The sequence below is a fragment of the Rhinolophus sinicus genome, chromosome 15, assembly GCF_057876585.1.
Source record: "Rhinolophus sinicus isolate RSI-liver-muscle chromosome 15, RSI-T2T, whole genome shotgun sequence".
In the NCBI taxonomy this organism is placed as follows: Eukaryota; Metazoa; Chordata; class Mammalia; order Chiroptera; family Rhinolophidae; genus Rhinolophus; species Rhinolophus sinicus.
Window position 1 is genome coordinate 11862698 of NC_142515.1, and position 25646 is coordinate 11888343.

Sequence of the window (25646 nt, forward strand, 5' to 3'; positions counted from 1 at the left end):
TGCAGGCATGGGACGTCTGAAGGTTGCTGTTCCGTGGAAGTGCCTGGTTTTGTTGTTGTTGTTTGTTTTATTTTCACATGTGCTGAAGCATTTTGAAATGTGTGCTGAAAATGTGTGTTCTAGTTTTCACTTCCTCACATTAGGAAGTAGCTATTTATGAAGATACACATCTCCTCTACTTTGGGGGTGGGGTGGGTGGAGGGCTGCCCTCCCAAGAACCTGGAGAGAAAACAAAAACAAAGGCAACCCTGTTATCCAAGAAGCTGGAGAGAATGAAACAAACACGGTTTAAATACAGCCTTGTTTAGAAAAAATATGGTCTGTTTAAAAGTATTCCTTAGCTACATTGACTGTACCTTGACCTGGAGATAAGGCGGAAGTGTTTTTTTTTCCTTCACTGCTGTGAGGAGAACCCGGGTGAAGAGCCAGGTGCCGTCTGGCCATTTTTAAACTGATGCATAGTTTAGTTTAGATGCACCAAAGTGCATAAATCTTAAGTTCAAGCTTCAGTACAGTTTAATGAGTTTTGACAATTGTATACCCCGTCTGTGTATACATTTGTTCATATCCCAAGACATAAGACATTTCTAGCTGCCAGAAGTTCCTCACGATCTTTCTTCCACCCCCCCCACCCACAACACTCTGATTTCTCTCACCATGGATACGTTGGGTCTCTTCTAGAATTGCATATAAATAGAATCAGACAGCATATGCTCCTTCGTGTCTTGCTTCTTTCACACGACATGGTTTTGAGATTCCTCCATGTTGTTACACGTGTCAGTAGTTGGTTCCTTTTCACTGCTGGGTCATATTGGTGTATTTCTCTGTGAATATATCCCAGCTGGTTTATCCCTTCAGCATTCATGGGCATGTGGGTTCTTTCTCGTTTGGGATTGTTATGAATGATGCTGCTATGAACATTCTAGCTCAGTACAAGTGTTTTGTGGACATACACATTAATTTCTCTGAGGTTTATCCCCAGGAGCAGAATTGTTGAGTCCTGGGGTTAGTGCCTGCTTAGCTTTAGGACACAGCTGCCGAACACTTTTCCAAAGTGCCAGCACCTGGGTAAACTCCCACCAGGTGTTGGGTGAGCATTGTAGTTACTTCACATTCCACTCCTGCCTTTTGATCAATCCCAGAAACACAGGTTGCTAGCAATTTCCTGAGGGTTCAAGTGGAGAAAATTTGGCTTCTTCAAGGTTTGTGGAACAGGGATGATGTAAAGGGATGATGAAGCCTGAATGGGGTCACCTGCACCTGAATACCCAAAGCTTAATGTTTCCAGCCCGCTGCCCCTGGAGGGATCCAGCAGCGGAGGAGATCAGGTCAAAGGCTCATCAAAGACCCCACTGAGGAGGCTGGACAGTAATTAGGCTGGAGGGAAGCCCTAGACCCATGACATGGGGCTAGCGGCTGCCCATTGCTCTCGGGAAAACCCAAACTCCTTCCCATGCGCTTTCGGGTGCCATGTTACCTGGACCTTGCCTTCTTCCCCTCCCTCCCCTTGAATCTCTTTCTCTTGTGCACTGAACTTCAGGCACATCGGCTGGCTGTGTAGAGTCTCTTGAAAGTGCCCATTTCCGGGCCTTTGCATATTCTGTTTCCTGCTCCTGAAGCATGTTGCTGCCACTCTTTCCCTGACTAAGTTGAAGTTATCCCCCAGGAGTCAGCTTAAAGGTTACATCCTCAAAGATGCCTTCCTCCATGCCCCGAGTGGGACCCCACCCTCCTTTACATTCTTATCACGTTCCTCATTTTTTCTATCCCCTTCCAATTGGGATATGTTCATATATTTCAGCGATAATTTGTTCAAACATTGCCTTGGTGGAAGGGTCAAGGGCTGTGTAGTCATTTCTGTGTCACCAGACCCTAGCATGGTGCCTGGTACGTACTAGGTGATCAGTAAACTTTGGTCATTGTTGGATGAAGCATTGCTGCATGAAAGGATGGGATCTGGGACGCTAATGAGTCATTGAGTTGGTGAGCTGGATAACTGCCAGATCCCTCCTGCCTCCTCCTCCCTGCTCTGTGCCCTGGAGGATGCTTCTGTGGCTTCCTGTGCTATTTGACCTTCTGGTTGGGTTCAGCCAATGGGAGGCATCCCTGGAGGTCAGAGGTTGGGAGGAGGGAGAGGTTAGAGTATTTCTGCCCAGGTTCCCTCCCTTCTGTGCTGTGGGTGGGCAATGTGTGCACTTCTCTCCTGAGGACTGCACCTCCTCGCAAGCAGCTCTGTCTATGGCCCCAGCTCCTTCCAGATTCTTATGACAGCTCCCTCCCTCCGGGTGTCAGGCCATAGGGAAATCAGAGCTTCTAGCTGCTGCTACTCCCTGGGGCTTCAGGGGCCCTGGTGGGTTCCCTTACCCCTGTCCACACCTCTGTAAATAGTCCCTTTGATAAGCCCTTTGAGAGAACCATCTCTTTTCCACTGGGGTCCTGACAGACGTAGCTGGCCACTGGCCTCTTCCTGAGAGAGAATGTGGTTCAGAGGCCTACGGCCCATCTGGGGGGATTAGCTAGGCCGTGGGCACCTCCCTTTCCTGACTCCATATTCCTAATAAGCGTTTCTGTCCTCTTTAGGAAAGTATAGTTCTTGGGTTTTTGGTTTTGCCGCCCACACTCATAGCAGCTAACCCATTTTGTGACTTGGTTGTAGTTTTCACCAAAGGTTTAGTAAGGCACCTTCAGGTCATCTGTGCGTCCCATCATTCATGCTCTCCTTGTTCCAGCCACAGTTTAGTCAAGGAATCAGGGGACTTCTTACCTGAGTGGCGTTTCATCTGGTCAATAGCCACCCTTAGAGAGAAGAGCTGGAAAGAAGAGGGAGGGTTATAGTTCCATTCTTATTATTTCCAGGTCACCAGGCTCTGTCCTAAATGCCAAGGGCATGTCTTGTCACCCATGTCCTTGAGGGACTCACTGAGGCAGATTTACTCAATATAAGGGAAAACTTTCCAAAGGTTAGAATCATTGGAAAATAGAATAGGGATTTGTTGGTGGGGAGTGACCCCCCCCACCTCACATGGATGACATTACAACTTGAATAGAGGTGAACAGAAGCCAAGTACCACGTGAGCGTTGATTTATGTGATCTACTTTTAAGGTCCTTTTCAAATCTGGGATCCTATAAGAAATTGTGCAGACTGCAGCCTAGAGCAAGGACGCCATCTTTCTATTCAAGCAAGAGTCACCTGAGGCAGCACACCATCCAAACCCCCCTTTCAAGGAGGATAAGAAATCTCCCAATAAGTGGCAACACCCAAGGTAATGAGAAATAAACTCAGCAAACACATCTGGGTAATATAATCTCAAAGATAGGTTTTGAGGGTCATGAAAGAGAGCTGAGTATCAGAAGTAAATTAGGTTGATTTAAAAGGTGTCCCAAGAAGAAATGGCAGTGATCAAATCGTAGCTCTTAGAGCTGTAAATTGCTCAAGAAATAGACAGCACCTTGTTTATTCCCATTTTATGGCCAAGACAACCGAGCTTCTGAAGGTTAAGGGGTTTAGGTTAAGTGTGAATGGGAGAGTAGGCCTTGATCTTAGGGCTCTATCTCCTACGGTGCTGTTGCTGCTCTCACCTTCTTTAGGTCTCAGTTTGCTGACCTGTGAAATGGGTGGAATCTAGGCTACTAATTTAGGAATATTGTTCCTGCACCAAGCTGCCCCCCAAGGAGGGCTGGCACCCATGCCATAGTCACCAGTGTTTGAGGGCAGACCCACTAGTCTCCTAAACAGTCCTAAGACTGCCTGTGGCAGGGCCAGCTCAGCTCCTCTCTCCTCTCTGGGGATTCTGCCAGAATCTCTGTTCTGAGATTCTGCCAGCTGTCTGCCCTGGGAAGGAAGGGAAGGCCAGCACCTGTGGGAAAAGTCATTTGCTGGCCACATGTTGGCAACTGGCAGGGTCAGGACCAGGAGGAGCTAGGCCAGCTGCCCGGGGGATGGGAGAGGGTAGGGTCCTCCTTCTCCTGCACCCCGGTGCCTGATGAAACTTGTTTGCTTCTCTCCTTCAACACCTCTTTTATGTGTCCCCTCCCCTCCCTTCCCCCTGCCCTTGTCCTCTACAGCTGGCATCGCCTCTCTCTGGGTCACTGCATCCCACTTTCCTCCCACTCAGCTTCCTCCCAGCTTTCATCCTGTGGGTGCTACCTGATACTTTCAGATGCACATTTCACATGTTCTTTCACTCATTTATGTGGCTGCAATGTCCTGGGTGCTCTTCCAGCTTTGAGGTGACCAGAACACCCTCCTCCCCTGCCCTCATGTGACTGATGGTCCCATGGGACACGGACACTGATCACCTACAAATACATACAGATGAGTTACACAATTACAAATGGAGGAAAAGCACATGGAGGAGGGCTTGTACTTGGGCTATGTCGTTTGGGCTTCAATCTAAAGAAAATGAGTTGGAAGGGGATCCTCTGGAGAGAGGTCTGAATTTAGGTGGAGACCAAGCTCCTAAACCAGGCACACAAGGTTGGCCACTGTTATGGGTTGAATTGTGTTTCCCCCAAAAAGATATGCCTGAGTCCTAACCCTGGAGCCTCCGAATATGACCTTATTTGGAAAACAGGTTCTTTGCAGAGGAAAAATGAGTTCATTAGGGTGGGTCCTAATCCAATATGACTGGTGTTCTTATAAAAAGGGGAAATTTGGATACAGAGACATGCAGACTGGGAGAACACCATATGAACACGGAGAAGGAGAGCTGGGTGATGCTTCTACGAGCCAAGAAATGGCAGTTTGCCACAACCACCACAAGGAGAGACAGGTTCTCCCTGACAGCCTCAGAAGGAAGCAAGCCTGTGACACCTTGGCCTCAGACTTTCCAGCCTCCAGAACTGAGGAATACATTTCTATTGTTTGAGCCACCCAGGCTGTGGTACTTTGTAGTGGCAGCTTGGGCTGACTAATTCGGACACCGTGAGGCCTCTGCCACCCCCTCGGTGCCTTCTTACCTTACAATGGCTTAGACGGAAGGACTCACAGTTCTGGAATGAACCTGTGTTTTCCCTCTTCGGAGCCTTTGCACCTGTGGTTCCCCAACCAGGGATGTCGGCTGCATCTCCAGGCCTCATAAGTAACCCCTGAGGCCTCGCCCTCACCCCCAGGCTCAGTCCTCTTCCATCCATCCCTGCTCCTCCCGCCACACTTGCTCCTCCATTCCAGGTTCCAGGGGGAACGCTCTGCTCTCAAAGCCTGTGACACCACATTTTCAGTCTCATATCATACTCTCCAAGGTTTCTCAGACCTGAGCAAGTAATGATACCATCCTTGCAAAAAATTCTCATGCGCCTCCCCACCCCCCTTTCCCATTAACCTCATTTTATTGCACGTCAACTCAGGAAACAAAAGCCTTCCTGCAAATTACCACAACAAAGAAACAACTTAGTCTCTATAATTGGTAAAAATGCAGATTGTCATTAAAATGAAAACACAAAATCAATAAATTCTCAGAGAAAAGTATGCCTGCAGCCCTGGGAGCCTAAGACTCCTGTGTATCGAGGTGGACCTTCACCCCGGGCATCACCTGAGGGCTATGAAAAAAGGCCTGTCCCCAGGGGGGTCCTTGAATCAGTCAGGGGGTTGGAGGGGACCTGGGAATCCCCCCTTGTTTTTTTATTTAAGACCTGAGGTGATTCTGCCAGGATGGAGCATTCATCTGCTAGTTCCTTGAGCCCTCGGATACCCCAGGGGGCAGGACCAGCCTCACACTGTGGGGTCTGCATTGCGTGGGCACGAGGCCACCTTAGCAAGCACGACTGTGGGTCCAGGGACCCAACACTCTGCGTGCCTACCGCCTTCTTGTAACTTTGGGCCTGGGGCCAGACTGTGGCCCCACTCCTCAGGTTGCTTTGCTCACCTTACTGCACCCTGACTTAGACTAGAGACTTCCATTCCCAAGGTGCTGTTGATTCTCCTGTTAGAGACTTAATACAACAAGACCAGGAAGGCCGGGCTGGCCTGTTGCCTCCATTTTATAGATGAAAAAGCTGAGGCCCAGAGAGGTGGAAATCCCTAGCCCGAGGCCACCGGGGCTGACAAGCAGCCTGACCGCCAGCTCAGTGCCTTTTCTAGAGCTTCCAACCAGATGGAATGTTTCTCTGAACTTTATGCCACTAAACTGGATATTGAATATGGCATATTTTCGTTGCTCCAAAGGCTGTATCCATGTGCATTCTGAACAATGTGCCACTTTTATTATTTAAAAAAACAAAGCCCAATCAAACTTGCCCCATGCAGCCTCTGAGATCTGGAAACTTGACCAGATTTGGCCAGGGCCACAGAGACACTGCAGGTGTATCCCCGAGTAACCACAGAGAGCCCCAAACTACTCCCCATCTCCCAGGACGGTGTGTTAGGGTCATGATGTACGGAGCTGAGCTTGGATTCCACAGCAGTGTCAGGAAGTGGAGGCTTGATGGCCACACTGATAAGTAGTCAAGGTCCATGGCAGTGACCTTGGAACCTGGCAGTTTCCTCCAGTTGCACATTTGATAAAAGGACATTGTTCATTCGAGCAAAGGGTCATGGGAGGAGAGAGCAGGAACCTGGCCCCACTCCAGCTTGGTTTCCGTCGGCTGCCTCCCCTGCTTCTGGAGCATATGGCCACCACTGTACCTGTGGTCAAGACCCAGGTCACACGGGTCGCCACAGGTCACCCTGAGGCTCAGGGCAGGGCCTCTGCTGAGTGTTTGTGGTGTAGCCAACAGCCTAAGGGAGCGTCCCCCAACTGGCTTCCTCCATCTGTGCTGCATACTGTTTTCAGGTTCCTCTCTGTTTTTAAATTGTTTCCCCCAAGTCATCAGCCATATCTGTTAGTCTGGGAAATAGGTGAGACCGCCTGTCCTTGATCAGGGAGCAGGGCTGTCACCCATGGCCAATCAGTCGAGCCCCCTCCATTACGTCTTGGTTCCACTCACTGTCCTTATACAGGCCTCTCACCACTTGCCTGGATGTCTTCAGGGACCTCTTCCGCTTAGCTGGCCTCCTAGCCTGCACTCAGTAGGACGTCTCCCTGTAAGTCTGGGCCGAGAACCAATGGATCTGTGGAGCCTTCTGTCTTGCTCCCCCCCTCTTCTGGGCTACCCTGTCCTGGGACATACCTTGCTATTTGCATATATCAGACAGCATGGCAGTGTTTATTTATGTACTGGGTTCCCTGCTACTGGGTGTGCCTGCTACTGGTTGTGCTTTCCTCTCATTCCAGTGCCTGGCACAGAGCCGGTGTTTAGTGGTGTCGGCAGAGTCTACATTCCACTGACTGAGCTCTTGCCAACATGATGCTGCCTTGCCCAGACCTTGAACCAGTGCTGGGCAAAACTGACAAAGGGGTGTCCACCCGGGCTCCACTCACTCCTGCCCGGTGCCACACCTACCGTCATTATCACCACTGTTCATTACGCACTCACCTCGCGCCCTTCGCATAAGGCCCTTGCTACATACAGTCGTTTCTTTCATCCTAACCACAACATCTGCTTTCAAGGAACAATCTGGAACTTCCTCACGCTCATGGTTGAAGCTTAATAATAGCTTGACGTGCCACCGACGGTTAGGAACAGGGGCCGGACCCTGAAACTGCTGTGGTGAGATGTGAGTTCTGGGGACCAAGAGGGGAGGCACTTGGGGGAGTTGGTGACCTTCCCAGCCTGTACAGCCCCCTAGGGACGATCATGGGACAGGCTGGGCCACTTTAAAGAACACCCTCCAGGTGAAGAACACCTGTGTTGGTGGAACCCATGTTCAAGTGTGACTGGCTGAGGGCTCCCCGGTGGCTTCAGACCATAGACTGGGCAAAAAATCCCCCTCAGTGAGGACCTGAATTGGGTATTCCTCTCAGAAGCCATCCTTGCTCAGTGCCGGGCCCTGCCCTGGGATGGCGCCTGCCCGCCAGACAGAGAGAGGGTTCTGAGCCAGCCCCGGCCCAGGGCGAGAGGGGGCTGGAGCCTGTCCGTGCTCTGCAAATGTGCCCACACAGTCTCTGGATGCTGGAGTACCTTACACCCCACCGAGGGATCCCAGCACCAGAAAGTTCACGACCACGTCATAGCACAGCCTTTCCACGATCCCTCAAGGTGATGGTAGAGTCAGGGAGGAGCCCTGGAGTCAAAGTCACAGGACCGACCTTCGTGCTGATGGGACACCGATTCATTCTCTGTGCTCGAACAGCTGACGCCCTCAATCTGAGCCTCAGCGCCCTCACCTGTCAGATGAGAGGCAGGGCTGAGGGCTCTGCGGATGCCCCAAACACCCACACTCTCGTTCTGCTGTTTGGGGCCACTTCCTAGGTGAGAAGACACTCGGCACGAGGACCAAGGAAGCTGGGACAGAACGAGTGTGTGATCGGATGTCAGCGGCAAGAAACCCAAATATATCGATGTGCTCAGGACATCTGGGCTTTTTAAAAGGTTCAGTTCCCAAATGTCCCCACCGGGGGCAGCTGACATCAGCGACAGACTGAGCAGATAGATGCATCAGTGGGTTTTATTGATGTTAACACAGTGACTATATTGTGCCTGGAGTTTAACAGGGCGTAAGAGTGAGCAGTACATCTTCTCTCACAGTATCCGTGCTACAGAAGCTGTGCCTATGGAGAAAAAAATGAATCCTTTGTAAGTGTTGGAAATCCTTACTTGGTGATTGGAGTTGTTAAGCAAAGGTATTTGCCGATTTACAATTCAAAAGCAATGAGGGAAGCCCTGGGCTGTAGCTTCAACCAGTTGCTGGGGAACTGATTGCCTCTGGGCTGCCCCTTGTGACAGGGTAACTGGGCCCTGGGACGAGGTTGACTGTTGCCCATAATAAGTAGCCCCGGTGTCTGAGGACTCTGTCCAACAGGACGGTGGGCTTCTTGGGGCAGCGACTGGACCTAACCAGCTCTCCTTCTCCACAAGTACATGTGGACCCTCCATAAACACGGCAGATTGGTTTACAGGTGGGCCCACTCTTGGCTCAGCCGTTCTGGGGACCTGACTAAATAGTATAGTAGCTGCAGTGTATTGAGCTCTTATGAGCCACAGGCAACAATACTAAGGGATCCACTTGTGCAAACTTCACTTGATGTGAGGAGGTATTACCGTGTTTCCCTAAAAATAAGCCCCCGTTAAGATCGTCAGCCAGACGGACGCATTTAGTACGTTATGACCAGGTTCCAGAAGATGATATGACTGTATTTGAATAAAAGTAGATTGTTGTACATGAAAAAAATAAGACATCCCCTGAAAATAAGCCCTAATGGAGCAAAAATGATTATAAAACCCGGTCTTATTTTCGGGGAAACACGGTATTATGAGTCCCATATTATAGGAGAGGAAACTGAGGCACAGAGGACTCTGAGTTAATAAGTGAAAGAACCAAGATGCAAACACAGGTCTCTCTGATGCCAGAGTCCACAGTTTCTATGGTAGAGTCCACTTCAAACCTCTCTTGACCTTACCTTTCATACCTGGCTTTCCCCTTGGGCTCTCCCCTCCCTGCCTCCCATAGGTGACATGGGGCTAGTTACTTGAGGCTTAGCATTGGTGTCTTCATTTGTAGAAAAGGGCACTGCTCTCTCCCATGATTGCTGAGACCCTCACGTCAATATTGCAGTATCTCATGACAATCAATGTAAACAACTTTACAATTAATAAAAAAAACAACAACAACCCATGTAGACATAAGTGGTTTTCATTGCGGCTCTTCCAAGAACCATGGGCTTCTCTCGGGCCTCACCACTTTTGAGCTCTGAAGCTTTGCCCAGTTTCCTCACTTATCTTCACTGGGCCTCCCCACTTTGTTTTTTTGCATTTCTCTTGTCCTTCCTTGAAGCCCTCACAGTAACCTCCAATTGTATTCCCGGTTCTCTGCACCTTGAGCTCTGCTGTCAGCAGCCGGGTCTTCCCCTGCCCCTCACACACTGCTGGTGCCCTTCCCAGTTGCAATCCCTCAGCCCAAGAGATGCTTCATGGCTCCCTCCCCTCCATCACTGCCCCCATGGGCCCTCTGCCTTCCTCCTCAGCCATTCTCTTTGGGCCCTTCATGGCGAGTTCTGTATTCTGTCATTTGATCTTTCATCCAGAAGTCTAATTTTTCTCAACAGCTACATGGTAAACTCCTTGAGACAGACTCTGTCTTTGTATCCCCTCCTATTTGTTGGGCGTACAGTAGGTATTTAATAAAGTCAGAGAGAAAGGAGAGGGGAGAAATAAAGATGGGGAGTGCTACATTTCTCTTTTTATACCATGTCATTAAAGGGACTTCTAGTCAGCATATTCCTTAGCAGGGGTTGAAAGCCCAATGAGGTGACTAAAATAATCTGAGGGGGATCTGAGAAGAGATTGGAACAAAATCTTGATTTTCTTTAGCCTCCTAATGATGACGATGATTTTTAAAAATGGTACTTATTGGCTGTTTTCATAAGAGCAAAATTATTTGAATAATTTGACAGATTCAGCTTTTTGCTCCCCAAACTATTCCTGGGAAGACAGAGGGGCTGGCCCCGCCAGGTGGTCAGAGGAGAACGGTCCTGTCAACTAGAGCGCAGCACCGAGCAGGCTGATGGGGAGACATGTGCAGGCTGGAGGTGGGAAGGGGATCCTATCTTCTGTACCCCACACAGATGGGGGGAGAACACTCAGTAAGGTGCACCCAACAGAACTGGTTTATGCTCCCTGTCAGCTGTTTGTTTGCTGGGGAGAAAGGGCCCTAGACGGGTCGATTTTCTTGGCTTTTCTTAATGAACCATAACTGACTTTCTGGGGTGAGTTTTCATTACAAATAGGAATCTGTACAAATATCCTCAGGCACAAGCCAGCCAAGATACATACACTTCCTTCTCCGCTCCCTTTTGCACAACGATCTTGGCTGCACCCACTTTGGGGAGGGTGGGGTTTACCACGTTGTTATTCCAGAGGAACTTGACTTTCTCAATTGTTCCAACATCCAGCTCTGCATCAAACTCAGCGGAATGGGTGGAGCCTGGTTTGAGAATCCCCCTGACACAGAGAAATAGAAACAACTTCTAACAACCATGTAAAGCCATGCCACTCTTTTCTACCCTGGACGAATGAGATTATTTTTCCAAATTCATTCTCAAATAAAGGATGGAGAAATGGAAAAGCCAGACCATCAAACTATTACGTATTTAAATATTGTTTAAATATTGTTAAATATTGTTTACTCAAACTCAAGTTAATTTCTCTTCAAAACTCTTATAGAAAATGATATAATTCCTTTATATCATTATTTTTCTGGAAGAATTATTTGTATTATAACAAGTTATCCATTTAGTTTAATACAACAAGCACGTGTTACTGTGCAAATTAGAAAACATGATATTTGTGGTAATAATTAGATTTTTTTTAAAAAAATCTGGTCTACTGAGAAAGAATTAAATAATAGAGAAAAGAAAAATTGTTAGCAGAAGTCTGAAATTAACTTCAGTACACAAAGAAAAGAACTTAAAATCCATTGATAGATGAGAAGATAGTGAGTGTTACCCTAAGTGCATGGATTTGAAGGCTGTGTAAATCGTCAAATGAGATGTGGCGCTAAAATAGGAACTTTACCTGAAGATGTCATATTGGTGAGTGTTCCCCTTACTTCCAAACAAAGAAACTTTGACCTGACCGGTGACAGTTCTTCCAGACAGTGTGACGGAAACCCCGTATCTCCAGCCTGCACAGGGGACGGGAAAGAGCTCAGTTTATTTATGCACCAAAGAGTTGACCCAAATCTCAGATTCCTGTCCCCGTCCCTTACAATGAGGCATCAACGTATAAGATATTCTACATGTTAATCTACAGCTCAAACTAGGCCATAGGGGAAATTCAGATCTAGGAAGTGTCCCCCTCCCGATCTGCACTGCCCAGTAAAGGGGCCACAGCCATATGTGGCTGCTTACATTTAAATACAATTTAAAAAAAATTTAGTGCCCCAGTTTTACTAGCCAGATTTCAAATGCTAAAAAGCCACATGGGCTAATAACTACTGTACTGGACAACACTGGGGTATAAAGGTCGTGTGCAGAGTGTCTTGTTCATTCCTGTATCCCCCCATCCCCCGTGTCTAGTGTGTGTGTGGGGTGTGGTCCATAAATAAATGTTGGTGGAGGCATTAATAGATGGCTTTTGAGTGTTTAATTTGTTGTTAAAACATGGGCAAGTATCTCGTGCATCACTACATCAGTGGAAGGATTAACTAATGTCCTTTTAAAAAATACGTATATAGTGATGAAAATATTCCATATCTTGATTGAGGAGGTGGTTACATGACTATTTGTCAAAACTCATAGAATGCCACTAAAAAGGGTGAATTTTGCTATATATAAATTATGCCTCAATAAACCTGTCTTATCTGTATAAGACATGTATTATATTCATGCATTTATGTAGTAGTCTCTTTTGTACAGTGCAGTGTCTTAAGGAGCTATCACAGGGCAGAGTGGCACAAAATGGCCCAAACTTGCCCCATCTTTACCCTGTGCCCTAGTCCATCCAGCAGGTTTTTGAGAGATGTCATCCTTTTCTGATTCCCGCCCACCCTCCACCAGAGGGGCAGCTCCTGGGCAACAGGTGCACATGGATGGGGGTGGGGGAGGGGTGGGGAGATTGGAGTTGGGCTTCTTAAGGGGCCCAGCCCAGCAAAGAGCTGGTATCAAAGAAATGTTTGCTAGATGAATAAAATAACAGGTGCATATGACACAAACTTAAATATGAAAAGGACCGTGGAGTGGTAAAAATTCAGGGGAAATGGCCACAGAGACACGTAAATGACTATTATTCCATTAGTAATACTATTTGCTTCCATACATTTCATGCCATCGAAATATAATGGGAGAGATGCAGACTCTTTCTAAATCCCCAGTAGAGTCTTAAATGGGTTGGATGTGTCTTCTTTCTAAGAGAATAAAGATGGTTAGAGACAAGCTCTTCATTTATAATGGAAACTAAACTTTCTTTACCTGGAAGGGAAAGTCAAAGTGCAACTTACGGGCAAATTTGCTGGAATCGCCTGTGTTCAGGAAGAATTTTTGCTGCTCCTTAACAGCCTTGCCAGCAAATTTATCAGCATAATGCCCCATCTGCGGGCACCCTTCATCTGGACAGGGGAAGCACTTGTTCTAATGAGAAGAGATAGGTCAGGCTGTATGGTGTGGATTAGTCATTTTAAGATCCATACATCTGGGGGAGCAATTTTCATACCCTCTGAGCTTCCTCACTTGTAACCGGAAGGAGACTGGAACAGAGGATCTCTAAGTTACCTTCATCCAGGATGGGATTCCCAAGCCTGGCGCACATCACATTAGAATTGCACGGGGAGTTTTAGAAAACATTGATGGCCATAGTTAGAAAATGCTGGGTCCCAGGTTAGATCCATTGTATCTTCCATTGAATGATATGCTGGTGAACAATTAACAGCCGACTCCGGGACACAAAACTCTGATTGCAGCATTTACCAATTTTGTGGTGTAACTACTCTGACTGTGGCCAATTTCAGGCTACCAACATAATGCTACTGAATATGGAGTTGGGGAGAGATTGCTCCCACTGGCTCCACGAGCCAGGGCAGGCAGGCTCCAGCACGTCATCCCCTATCTCTCCCTTGTTGTCGGCTACACAGGCGCAAACTTCAGCCTGGCGTATAGAACCCCAGCATCCATCTTTCCTTCTCTTTTGCATGTGAGTTTGTCTCTCACACATTCTTCTATTCTTGCGCTACCCTGGCCCGGCATGTGCATTGCTCCTCTTTGAAACTCTATGATTTTACAAGCCAGATTCCAATGATGCCCAATGATTCCAATGATGCCCCCTGCAGGACGCTTCCTAGATCACTGAATTGACTGCTCTTTTTTTCCCCCCTAATTTCCCAGAGTCTTCCTTGCCCACAGGACTCATCTAGAATTCTAGCCGCCTCCTGCCTAATGTCAGAACCTGGTGATAAGCTACTATAAATTCCAAACAAAGCTGGCCAAGTGTCCCACAGTGGAACTAGGCAGGACAATAACTTACAGACTTAAAGGTCTTGTAGGAATTGCAGGGGAACGCAGTGAACCCATCAGGATTGAGGATACTCTCCGAGTAATACTTGTAGCTTCTTAGGTGATTGCAAGCCACAAAGTCCCGGGTTCCTGGAGAAACAAAGGAAGAAGTCTGCACAGGTGGTCGGCAGGTGCTGACAACTTCTCTGCCTCTCCCTCCAAGTGGGATGGTTCCAAAATCGGACTGAATTTTCAGAAATTTAAGACAAGTCCCAAATCCTGCCGACAGCTAACCTACAGAGGGTGCTTTCTGTGTGCGGAGCCACATTCTGAGAACTTTATATGTATTGTCCCTGTCATCCTTACCGTCGTCCCACCCCTAATTATAGGAAGACCTATAGATTACAGACTCAGATTTCAGATTATGGTTAGTAAATGGCAGAGCTGGGAATTAAACCCAAGCCCATCTAGTTCTTGAGTCCATGACTTTAACCTCTGTGCCATCCTGTAACCCAGGGACCAGGCTGGAGGTCCTCGAAGACACAAGTAGATGTGACATTGACCTCCCAGACATGATAAAGGCAGGGTGACAACATTGTCAGGCACATAAAAAGGAGGGCTAAGTGGCTTTATATGAGCATCCCTGTCACTCTCATAGCACCTCACACCTTACAATCTTTCTTGGCTCCCACAACTCCTGCCAAGTGACAGATGTCACGGCACACCTTCTAGACTTGGTCTGAACTTGCTTGGCCATTACTCATGGAGCGTTTGAGCTACACGGTCCATGCAAACTCTCATAAGGATGTAAACGACAAACATGTACGTCCCCTTTAATATTTGCCTCGATGGTGTCCATACTTGCCAAGCCATTTTGATTGAATTCAATAAAAATCTCTACTCATTAGATCTGGTCAGACCATTAAGGGTTTTGACCTGTGTGGTGCCAAATGATGAGTTTGGCTGAAAAATTCACCTATTGTCCTTTTAATCTTATTAAATACAGAGTCAGATGTCACAGGTGCACCTGATCAATGATAAAGAGTAACCACCTTGAAGAGCACAGTCTCACTGTAACCTTTCTTACCTGTGATTGCTTCTCATTGTTGATCCAACACTGAGGAGTGGTGACGCTCATTGGGCAAGCGGCTTTACCATGAAAATTATTGGAAACATTTTTATTTTGGCTACTGAAATGAAGCCAGTTGCATAAACTTGAACTATGTCACTGACTCCCAAGGGAGAAATTGGCAGACACACATTTAGAGTCAGGATGTTTACTTTTATGGGTTTTCTTTTCTTTATTATGTGTATCTACCAACTGATGGTTGGAGTTACAGCTTTAAGCAACGGTTTTGCAATTCTTTGTTGCTTGTACACTCCAGGACACCCACAGCAATGTTTTAAGGAACTACAAAATCAGTAGAGCTTAGATGTAACAAATGATACGTAGCTACAGTTTTCAGAAATAAGGTCTAGAAGGGGGAATGTATGTTTTTAAAGAGCAGGGTGTTTTTATTTTTAACATTCGCTACTGGAAAGGTACTGCTCACCCCAGGGAGGTGATGCCCGACTGTGCTCTGGCTTTACCTGACCAGATGCCATCGAGGTCCACAATCTGTGACAAGATATTCTTCTTGCATCCTGGCATCTCCTCTCCTCCATTGGGGAAGAAGTCAAGGTGACCCAACAGTTGGCTTGTTCCAAAACCTGAAGTGTTTGGAACAGCAATGAGCTTTTCATAACACAAGGTTCTGCTGAGTACAACACAATTGCACATGCTCAAGGCTGGAGCATCAAGGAGCCTCACCCAGGGATGGGACCAGGGGAGCTGCATCCGTGTGAATCACGTCAACAAAGGCAGCATCGGAGGGATCAAGTCGAACCTCTTCAGAAGTACCCTGGAAGCTTGCTTCTACAGGATCCAACCCTAAAAGAGATGGTCAGTGCTTCAGATAGTGGGCCTAGCTGTGGGCGCCAGCAGGACCGAGGTGTACAGTTGCTCAGGCTGTGCACTGCCAACTAAAGGGGTGCCATAACCTGGAATTGGGCAGTGCCATGCCCATGGTATTGAATATGAGGACATAAAATCTTGATGAGGGCTCCAGTGGCATGGATAGAGACGGGCAGGTGAGCAAAGAAATATATATTTCTTTGCTACTCACTTCCCTGAGCCTGTTTCTTCAGTTCTGAGGATTAAATGAGAAAATGCAAAGCACTTTGCACAGTATTTGGGATAAATAGGCACATAATCTATGCTTACTATAATAATTATATTACATTATATTACTTTATTATATTGACATATTTTGTTGCTATTGTTATAATTTAAAGGCTTGCTTGGGTTAAAATAATGCTTTTGGTTGTGATGGTGGCTGGGTTTCTTCTGCCAATAGAGGCAACGAAAGTGAACTTTTCATGTTCTACTCTCCTTTGATTTCAAAGAGAAGGGGGAAAAGAAATGACAGTATGGATCTCTCTTCACTACGTTTGCTTGTGTCCATATCAGCCTTACTCTGCATTTTGCTGGGTTCCCAGTTCTGCTGAGCAACCCACACTGCCAGAAAACTTAGATCTAGAGAGGAGGGTGGAGACAGAGGTGGGAGAAGCAAAGGGAAACAAAGGGGAGTGAAACCTTCACCCCCCTGCCACACAGATGGGCTCTTGGGGGGACTTCCTGAAATGTTCCATGCAGGCTCTCCCCAGATCTGCCACAGCCAAGGGGAAACTGTCTCCTTTGGGCCAGCTCCGAGCTGTGCTGCAGTCTTTCCCATGTTGTGGAGTTACTGGGGACACAGCCTGGAGCCCCACCCCCTGGGTCTTACCAGTAATCCTGCCCAGGCCTGGAGTCCTGCTTCCTGCCTCTCCAGCCACGTGGGCTCCCAGGCTATGGCCAATGAGATGGACTTGGGAAGGTGAGTAGCTGTGGTTTGTCTGGAGAGGGAAGACTGCATTTTCAGGACATTTCTGTGCTGTGGTTTTTTTGATGTGCAAACCTAACGTTGTTCCTCCTCCTTTGAGACCTTCTGTGACTTACTGCCCTTGAGATCAAACCCAAACTCATTGCCAGGGTCTCAGAGCTTTCCTGACTCAACACTTATTTTTCTAGACTCTTCTCTAGCCAAACCCTTTGTGGAACTTTCAAATATGCCATAGTCTCTCATCCTGGGGCCTGGTTTGGAATTCTCTTCCTGTGGTTGTCCATCCACCCAACCACTTACCCAGCTCCCGTGGAGGCAGCTCACACAGCCCCACCCCTGCCCCATGTGGATCAGCCCCCACAAGTGCTCCCATAAAGCCCTACACTCCCCCGTCCGAACCCTGACCACACACTGTTGTCAAGTCTTCACTCTAAGGTCCTCCAAGGCCTGGGACCTCATCCATCCTTTTCACCTCTTAGCACAGCTCCTGACACTGTACTCCCCAAACAAATGATGACCAAACAGAGACACAGAACTACGAGGTGCCTGCACACGTTGGTCTCAGAGATAGGTCTTCCCCCAAATATATTCGTCTATTGGTCTACGGCGCCTCTAGTACAAACACCCTGGGTTTTGATTTCTGCGGGGGTGCAGGACTAGTTAGAACCAATTGGTTCTTTTGTAGACCCTTTAAATATAAAACAGAAATGGCTGGGACCTTTATCTGGTTAGAAAATAGTCACGAAAAACTAGTGACGTAACTGAAAGAGTGAAAGACTTAGAGAATTAGCTAAAATGAAGAGCAGGGCGGGAAGAAACAGCTGAGTTGATTGTGGCAGGAGAGATGCCCCAGCAACAACAGGATCTGTAACACAGGCCAGTGGAGCTGGTACGTCCCAGCTGTGCACAGGGCCCCTCAGCTCCACTGGGTTTACCCCAGAGATGTTGTGTTTTGCCCCCAAAACAGAGCCCACCTGGTGTAGTGGGGCTAAAAGCCTTGGGGCCCAAAAGATAACTCTTACATTTACCTGCTCTATGATTCTGGGTGGAGGGGGGACACACTAGTGTCTGGGCCTCAGTTTATTTTTGTGTGTGTTTTTTTTTAAGGAGGGCGCAGCTCACAGTGGCCCATGCAGGGATGGAACTGGCAACCTTGGTGTCATAAGCACCACGCTCTAACTGACTGAGCTAAGTGCCCTCCACCCCCCCGCACCCCCCCCACCTCAGTTTTCTTATCTGTCCATTGAAGATGATAATAAAAGCCCCTACCTCCTAAGTGTTAGCTCTGACCGTTTTTTATTTTCTGCCACTGGTGTGTCATGCCATTATTAAGGTGAATTTCAGGGTTTTACAAGTAAGACCCCAGGAGAACTATCAATCCTTCCTGCTTCTTCTTTCAATACAGATCCCAGCTGCATCTTTACCCACCAGAGCCCAGTGGGCGCTGCCCGCCCCAGCAGCCCACCCAGCCGGCCACTCACCGACAGCATGCTGATCATTTGGGCCACCTGTGCGCCCACCACGCGCACGTTGCTGGCGGCCTGCGTGTAGGTGGTCTGGGAGCCCCTCCTCCAGTCCACGCAGATGCAGTTCACCTCCTCCACCGTGAACATGTTCTGGGGTGGGAAAGACGCCAGGGTGTTATCATGGGGGCATGTGAAACCACATAACCCGTCGCTAATGGCTAGGACTGGCTGTTCTGCTGTTTTGTCTTAGCTGGGGCGCTGAGATCACTAGACTTGAGGGAGTCCTGTTGTCAGTTAGTAGTCATCATCCCTCAGGGCAAATGCAAATCAATTCCCTGTGGAGCTTGTAGATGAGTTAAAAGCTGGCCACTCTCTGGTTTCCTTCAACCAAATTCAATAAGGTGGTTTAGGTGGGGGAAAACAGATGCACGATTAAAGGAGACCTCTTTTGAAAAGTAAAGTCCTCAAGTGAAATCTCTGGTGGCCCATGTCGAAATGACCTCGTGGATTTGACTGCTAAGGGTCCTTTCGGCCTCTTGGCAATGCTGCCAATGCTGGGCTTGCCTTCACCTCAGCCTGCCGGGCATTTACTAAGTCTTAAAATTAGAGGGAAGCATCATTATTTTACAGTCAGTAAAGCACAGGGTTTCATGGAGAAAACACGCCCTGCAGATATTTGCAAAATAGAACTGCCTTGATTTAAAAGAGATTGACGAATTTTGCAAGAAAAACTTTTTCCTGGATGGTAAAGGAATCTCCAGGCAGTACACACGAGCAACTTGAGTTTAAAATGAATTTATAAATTCCGAATCCACTCAGAATCTTTTCACGAATACTAATATGTGTGATCACACACAGAGGTACGAAGAAGTGTTTCCTCAGGATTTTTATGTTGAAAGCAACCCCGAGGAATATCTTACAAACTTGAAGAATTTGGGTGTAAACTATATCTTACAGTTTATATATTAAGATACTTATTAATGGTGGAACACAGAGGCGTCAAGAGTTAAATGCTTGGTAAACCAAGGCCAAATGCAGGACGACTTTAATTTCCTGGGTTTGTAACTTTCCCTGCTGACATTATAGGTCAGAGGTATTAATGTGTATGCTGAGGTCAATTCTTACGTGTCAGAAAAATAAAGTGAATCGGTGTATACATAAAAAGAAAGGATGACGGTATATTCTGCGTATATTTGTGTAAATGTATACACCCGTGTCTATGTGTGTTTGCACGCACATGTGTGTGTGTTTGTCTATTGTTTGTTCTTCTGACCAACAGATGCTATATTACATATAGTTCTGGCACTTTCTAGTCTGCCTTTTTTTTTTTTGTTACCCAGTCAATCTTAGTTCTCCATTCTCAAATAAGTGGTCATAGCAACACATTTTGACTCTCAGGGACGAGGGAAAGATTTGAACAAAAAGAACATAATCCCTCATTTACAGGAATACCAAGTACCCTCACGGAAAATGGAAGCAGACAACAGTTAGCCTTGATTTAACCAGAAATGAGGACGTGTTTGTCCACATAGCAAATATCATTGCTTCAGGCTACAGATATAGTCCAGAAATGTGGAAGGGAATTTTTATTTTCATAAACAGAGGCATTTAATTGCATTTTGAGCTCATTTACTGCAATTGCTTAAAGGGAGGCAGGGACATGAGTGGGAAGCAGTGACAGCAGCCAGCAGAGTAGGCCATGGGGATCAAAGCTGGCCCCTACCTTGCACATATCCAGCAGCCAGCTCTCATCTCCCTTGTCTATGAAGCCATGGATGATGAACCGGGTCTTCCTGTCTGTTTGAAAATTCGATGCCTCAATTGTTGATGGATCAGAGGGAAGTAGAATCTGTGACAGATGCAGAAGGATTGAATATTTTTGCAACCCAGCCACTCAGGTCTCTCTCTCTATTCCCCTTCTATGTCTGTGCCAATGCTACAAACTTCCAAAGTTTAGCACAAAAGCCACCTCTTCCATGAAGCCCACCCTGACCTCTCTTTTCCTGTCCCACCTCCCCAAGTCAAGAAACCCTGCCTCCACTGGGCCTGTATTGTGGCTCAAGGTCTTACCCTTCATAGCGTTGTTCAGTAAGCTTTATGCCGCAGATCAGAATCACACAACCAGCTAGAGGTTCTGGCAAATGTGAACCATTCATTCATTCAAGCCAACTTTTTTTACCAAAGACCTACTCTGTCCAGGCCTGGCTAGGCCTGGGGTGCAGCTGGAGGGATGGGGTGGGGCAGAGTATGATGAAAGAGGTGGGTACAGAGAAAAGGAACTCCTGGTCTGCGGGGTGGGCACAGCGCCTCACCCAGTTATAAAGATGCTAAAATGACTGAGGTCTCACCTGAAAGGTGTTTGGGTTCTCATTGGTGTAGAGCTGGAAACGGGTGCCAATCTTCTCAGGGCTCCAGGGAAGAACTTTCAGGGGCCTGATTACAGTCCCACCCCAGGGCTCAGAGTCAGAAAAGCACCCGAGGCTACCATAGCAAACTTCTTTCCCTACAGAGAAAGGATGACTCAGTCAAGGGTTAGCTCCTCAGCAGGGACCTGGGACATCACTGCTGCTCAGGCCTGTCACTCCCCTCCCTGGTGACCGCCTGAAGACCATGCAGATACCCACCTCTGCCCCACACAGTCTCTTCTGGACCCCAGTGCCCACCTTCTGCTCTGGGACCAGTCCCACTGAGTCCCATAGAGATCCCCAACTGTGCCTCACTTAGAACCATCATCAAAACTTTGAAGTTCTGTGTCTCATCCCTACCTCTTCAGATATATATACCTATTTATTTCACTGATGTGATAACTGGCACTAATAAGTCAATATGTTAACCCAGGCAGGTGTTTAATGCTTTACCTACAAGAGTCTGGCCTAGGGCACCCCAGGTATCAAGGCAGGATGGTAGGGGGATGCTGTGAAGTGGGTCCCCCTCAAACTGCCCCCTCACCCCCAGGGAGAGTGTCAGCCCCATCTGCCTCTTTCTGGAACTGAAGTTGTCTGGAGCTGCTGGAAGCCCTGCCATGCCAAGGCTTTCTCTGGCCAGTGCTAAGACGTTGGGTTTAAGCCCCTCCCCAAGGAGCCAGTGCATTGTTTCTCACCTTTGGCTGCTCCCAGCAGGAAAAGCGCGATTGTCCAGATGGTCACCATCTGCAATAAATTCAGATGTTTTCAGCCTCACCAAGCGTTACCAGAGCAATGAGCAGACTCTCAGGAATTTGAGGCTATTTGCCTTGCCTCTCCTTCACAGCCGGTGAGAGAATAGCAAAGGTGACTTACCCTGTCGGATGTTCCAGGCCTTCCCTCCCTCTGGATCCAGTGCCCAGGGCTTTTTAATACTCCGGCCTTATCATTTGGACGCTACTTCAAGGAAACAGTGAGTGATGATAAAACGTGCTATGTGAACTTAATATTTTAATCTGCACAAATACACAAAACAAGATTAATAATTGTGGTCCTATTTTTCCACAAGTCTGGGAAGATGAAAGAATGGTTGGTTCAAAGGGGGTGCAAAGTCCCTAACTTTGGACCCATGTACTGAGCATGTAATTGTGAGCTGAGTCGGCCCCACTTTCCAATTTTCTATTTCATCACCGCATTGTTTACAAGTTCCAATAAGGACCAGCAGCTAACTCTAATAATAGAGGGTAGTAGTTGTCACTTAGAGTAAGTAGAAATGCCCCCCACATAGCTAAAAGTAAAGGTAAGTGTTGGATTGAGAAAATCCTTCTCTCTCTGTCTCTGTCTCTTTCTTTCTCTGGAAGTTGGGTAATACCTGAGGACATGAGCTTTGGAGACAAATTCAATAGCCCACACAAAAGCCTCTGACCACAATCCCCCATTAACTTCTGGTCCCAGTTATCTAATGCTATGTAATGAACCAACCCAAAACATAATGGTTTAAAACATTAGCAATTATTCTACTATCCCACTATAATTTTGAATAGATGGGTTTAGGAGCCTCTAAAAGCCCATGTCACCAGACCACGTCACATCTGTTGAGTTTCCCTAGACCCTCTGAAGTTTGCACACCTGACCTATGAGACTTGGCCCCTGGGAGGCTGTCATGAATTACCCACAGACATGCATCTGTGAACAGCTTGGCCAGTTCACACAACAGGCAGATAAGCCTTCACATGGCAAATACCACTGGTGCCCTATCCCACCCCCACATTAAATGTGCCTCACTGTCGAAGTTCGCACTCCTGTGTAATCAAAACACTGGGGTACAGTGTTAAGAAAATGAAAAGGACTTCCCCAGGAATAACAAAGAATAAACGCCAACAGTTGCTGAGGCTTTCCATGCGCAGTCAGAGTTTCAAGCATTTTACACATATTACCTCATGTAAGTCTTTTAACAACCCCATGAAGTCGGTACCATTATTTGCCTCCTTTTACATATGCGGATACGGAGGCACAGAGAGACAAACAAATTGTCTCCAAAGTCACACAGCTAATGAGTGATGAGATGGGATTTGAATCCAGTCTATACAGAGCGAAACAAGGAGTTGTTGAATATTCAGTTGTTCTGAGCAAGTTATCAACAGGATTTATTGGGTGTCAACCACATAGAATAGGGGGATGACTTAGAGTAAATTGACATAGGAAATAACTTTCCCCCGAAACTGCCTGACTTGAGCCATCCGGTTGACCTAAGCGGGAAGGTATTTAAGCTCTGGACGTCTGCTCAGGAATCTCGGAAGCACCTTCCTGCTGGAGCACCTTCCAAAGGCTGGTGAAGTCAAAGGCCTTTATGCTTTCCTTTGACATCACAGAGCTGATCAAGGAGAGATTCCGGGTAATCTCACGGTGAGCAAAGAGGTAAGCAGGTTGGTAGCAGATGTCAGATGGCCCTGACTGCCTCCTGGGCCTCTTCTCTTCCTGCTTCCCATTTTGCCCTCCACACACAGCCACACTGGCTTGCACTGAGCATCCAACGTGCCAAGTCTATTCCCACCTTGGAACCTTTGCGCGTACTTTTACTATGGCCTGAAACTCTCTTCCCTAGACCTCCACTGGGCTGGCTCCTTCTTGTCATTCAACAACTGGTTAAATGTCACCTCTTCGGTGAGGTCACCTCCTACCTGACCCCAGGTCCCCACTCCCCAGCACCTTGTTTATTTTCTTCAGGTCTCTTGTGACAAGTTACAATTATCTATATTATTTATCTGTTTATTTATTGGCAATCATGTTTTTCCCACCTAGAATGCAATTCTATGGGGACAAAGACCACCTCTGTTTTGGCCACTGCTGTAACCTCCGCTTCTAGAACTGTACCTGGCACTGAAGTGGTTAGGAATTAATGAAAGGATGATGGTGCACATAAATGGAGTTCATGAGCATTATATTCTCAGTTTCAGGGCTGGGAAAGGTGAGAGGGCATAGTTTTAAGGAGGAGAATGAAAGAGATGTTATTCTTCAGAGAAGGAGGAAGAATATGAACATCTGATTCGATTTAGGAGAAATAATCACCACACGATGTGTCACAGTTTGCCCAGGGGTAAGGCCCCCATGCTTTCCCCCCCTTCAGTTCACCTTACGGCCAAGTTCTTCTGTGGGCTCCATGCCTACTCCAAGGGAAAGGTTCCTGCCTCAGGGGTTCAATGGCTGAAACCACCTGAAGGTGATCAGAGTTTATGTGTCTTCTATTGAACATGTGGTTGTTTCCAATACTTTACTATTGAACACAATGCCTTAATGAATATTCTTATATACTTGGCACTTTCCACATGGATGGTGTATCTGTGGGATAAATTCCTAAAGTTGAATTTCAGGGGCAAAAGATCTGTACATTTAACATGTGTCTGTGCATGTTGGCTACTCTCCCCACCCCACCACTCCCAGAACAACAGGGAAGTAGACCGTTCGCTATTTGAAACAGGTAACCTTTTACAGGGCTGTTATGCTTCTTTTGGTCGTAAGCAAGAGAAATCAATTCTAGTTAGCTAAATTTTAAAAAAAGGAGAGATTTATTGAAAAACAATTGGGGCATCTCATGGAATCTATGAAACTGCTAAACCATGAGACCCAGGGAAGCCCTAGAAATGGGGCCATCCTGAAGATTTCGGTCGCCCCAAGTTCCCCTCTGCCTTGGATCTGATTCTGCTGCACGGACTCTCTGGCTTTGTGCATCACAGCTCAGTGTTCTTAATTACCAGGCGATTGACCTGGTTATGTCAGGAGCTGTCCCTGAATTAATTAGCAATGGGGATGGGTGCTATTGAGCAGGCCTGGCTGAGGGGACCCACCCCTGTGCACCCAGAGATGGAGCTGAAGTTGTGAGTTGGTCAGCTCCTGCAAGAGGTGTGTGGTTCCACATCAATAGAATAACAATTCTATATCAGCTGTCTTTGCTAAATTTGTACAAAAGTGCACGGTTAGTGGCTCGGTGGTGGAGGGTAAAGAGTCTTTAAAAGTACTGTTTGTGTTTATTACTCCCTGAAATAATGAAGAGCTGATTCGCATGAGTCAGCAACAGTGAATGATGGCTGTGCAGACTGGATTTCCTGATCAGCAACTCTGATCAGGACTGTTGTGTTGTTTTAAGATAAAAAGGAGCAACTCTCAATTCATGGGCATTAGTTGTTTGATAAGAAACATGCTGTCATGGAGCAAGTCAAAAGCAAGGGAACCAAAAGGGTCCCCTCACTTCTGATGACGATAGCAATGAGGGAAAGGCAGTATAAGAAGGCCAGAGACTGGAGCCTGGGCTGACGCATCACTGTGAAAACCCTCCTGACACCTGACCTGTTCCTTCCCCAACCCCAGGCTTCCCAGGATGGAGAAATAGGTTAGAGATGGTGATAGATAAATTGTGAAAATGGCCAGAGTTCTTCCACTCCTCCCAAATAGCTATGCCCTTTGCAATGTGATCTTGCAGCTCCTTCTAGCAACACCTGGACTCTATTTCCCCATCCCTTGAATCTGGACTAGTTGTGTGACTTGATTTGGTTATGAAATGTGATGGCAGTGACATCTTGGACCAGCTCAAAGCCAACCTATCCCCCAAGTATGTGAGAAACCCAGCTACGGCTAGCAGCACTTCTGACTCACCTCTCTCTGACCACTGACACACAAGTGAATCCAGCCAAAACCAGAAGAGTACCCAACTAACCCAGAGATTACTAATATATGCTTACAGTTTAAAGCCACTGAGTTTGGTGGTGGTTTGTTACGCAGCAGTAGCTAACCAACACAGGAGCTCAGCTCATCCAGACCTGGGATTCAGAGAGAGCAGCTATCATTGCACTCAGAGTCACCATTCTTGGGCACACATCAATTGAGGGTATATTCTTTCC

General features: G+C 47.2%; 1 protein-coding gene across 1 annotated transcript; it reads right to left on the bottom strand.

The window, feature by feature from the left end:
• Positions 1-8468: 8468 nt before the first annotated feature.
• PNLIPRP1 (pancreatic lipase related protein 1) lies at positions 8469-21732 on the bottom strand. The gene is made up of 13 exons (XM_019725152.3): positions 21628-21732; positions 21450-21498; positions 20698-20852; positions 20073-20198; positions 18365-18499; positions 16788-16896; positions 15773-15892; positions 15553-15672; positions 13994-14112; positions 12975-13104; positions 11552-11660; positions 10811-10978; positions 8469-8589 (listed from the first exon to the last, which is right to left on the bottom strand). The coding sequence occupies exons 2-13, from the start codon at positions 21496-21498 to the stop codon at positions 8526-8528; spliced, it is 1404 nt and encodes a 467-aa protein (XP_019580711.3). The 5' UTR covers positions 21628-21732; the 3' UTR covers positions 8469-8525.
• Between the last annotated feature and the right edge of the window lie 3914 nt (positions 21733-25646).

Coding starts and splice junctions, on each gene's coding strand:
- PNLIPRP1 (XM_019725152.3), bottom strand. CDS start 21,498: ATGGTGACCATCTGGACAATCGCGCTTTTCCTGCTGGGAGCAGCCAAA. Junction 18,500..20,072: donor GGCTGCTGGATATGTGCAAG/GTAGGGGCCAGC, acceptor TTCCCACCCCAG/AACATGTTCACGGTGGAGGA. Junction 13,105..13,993: donor CCTACAAGACCTTTAAGTCT/GTAAGTTATTGT, acceptor TCTTCTCATTAG/AACAAGTGCTTCCCCTGTCC.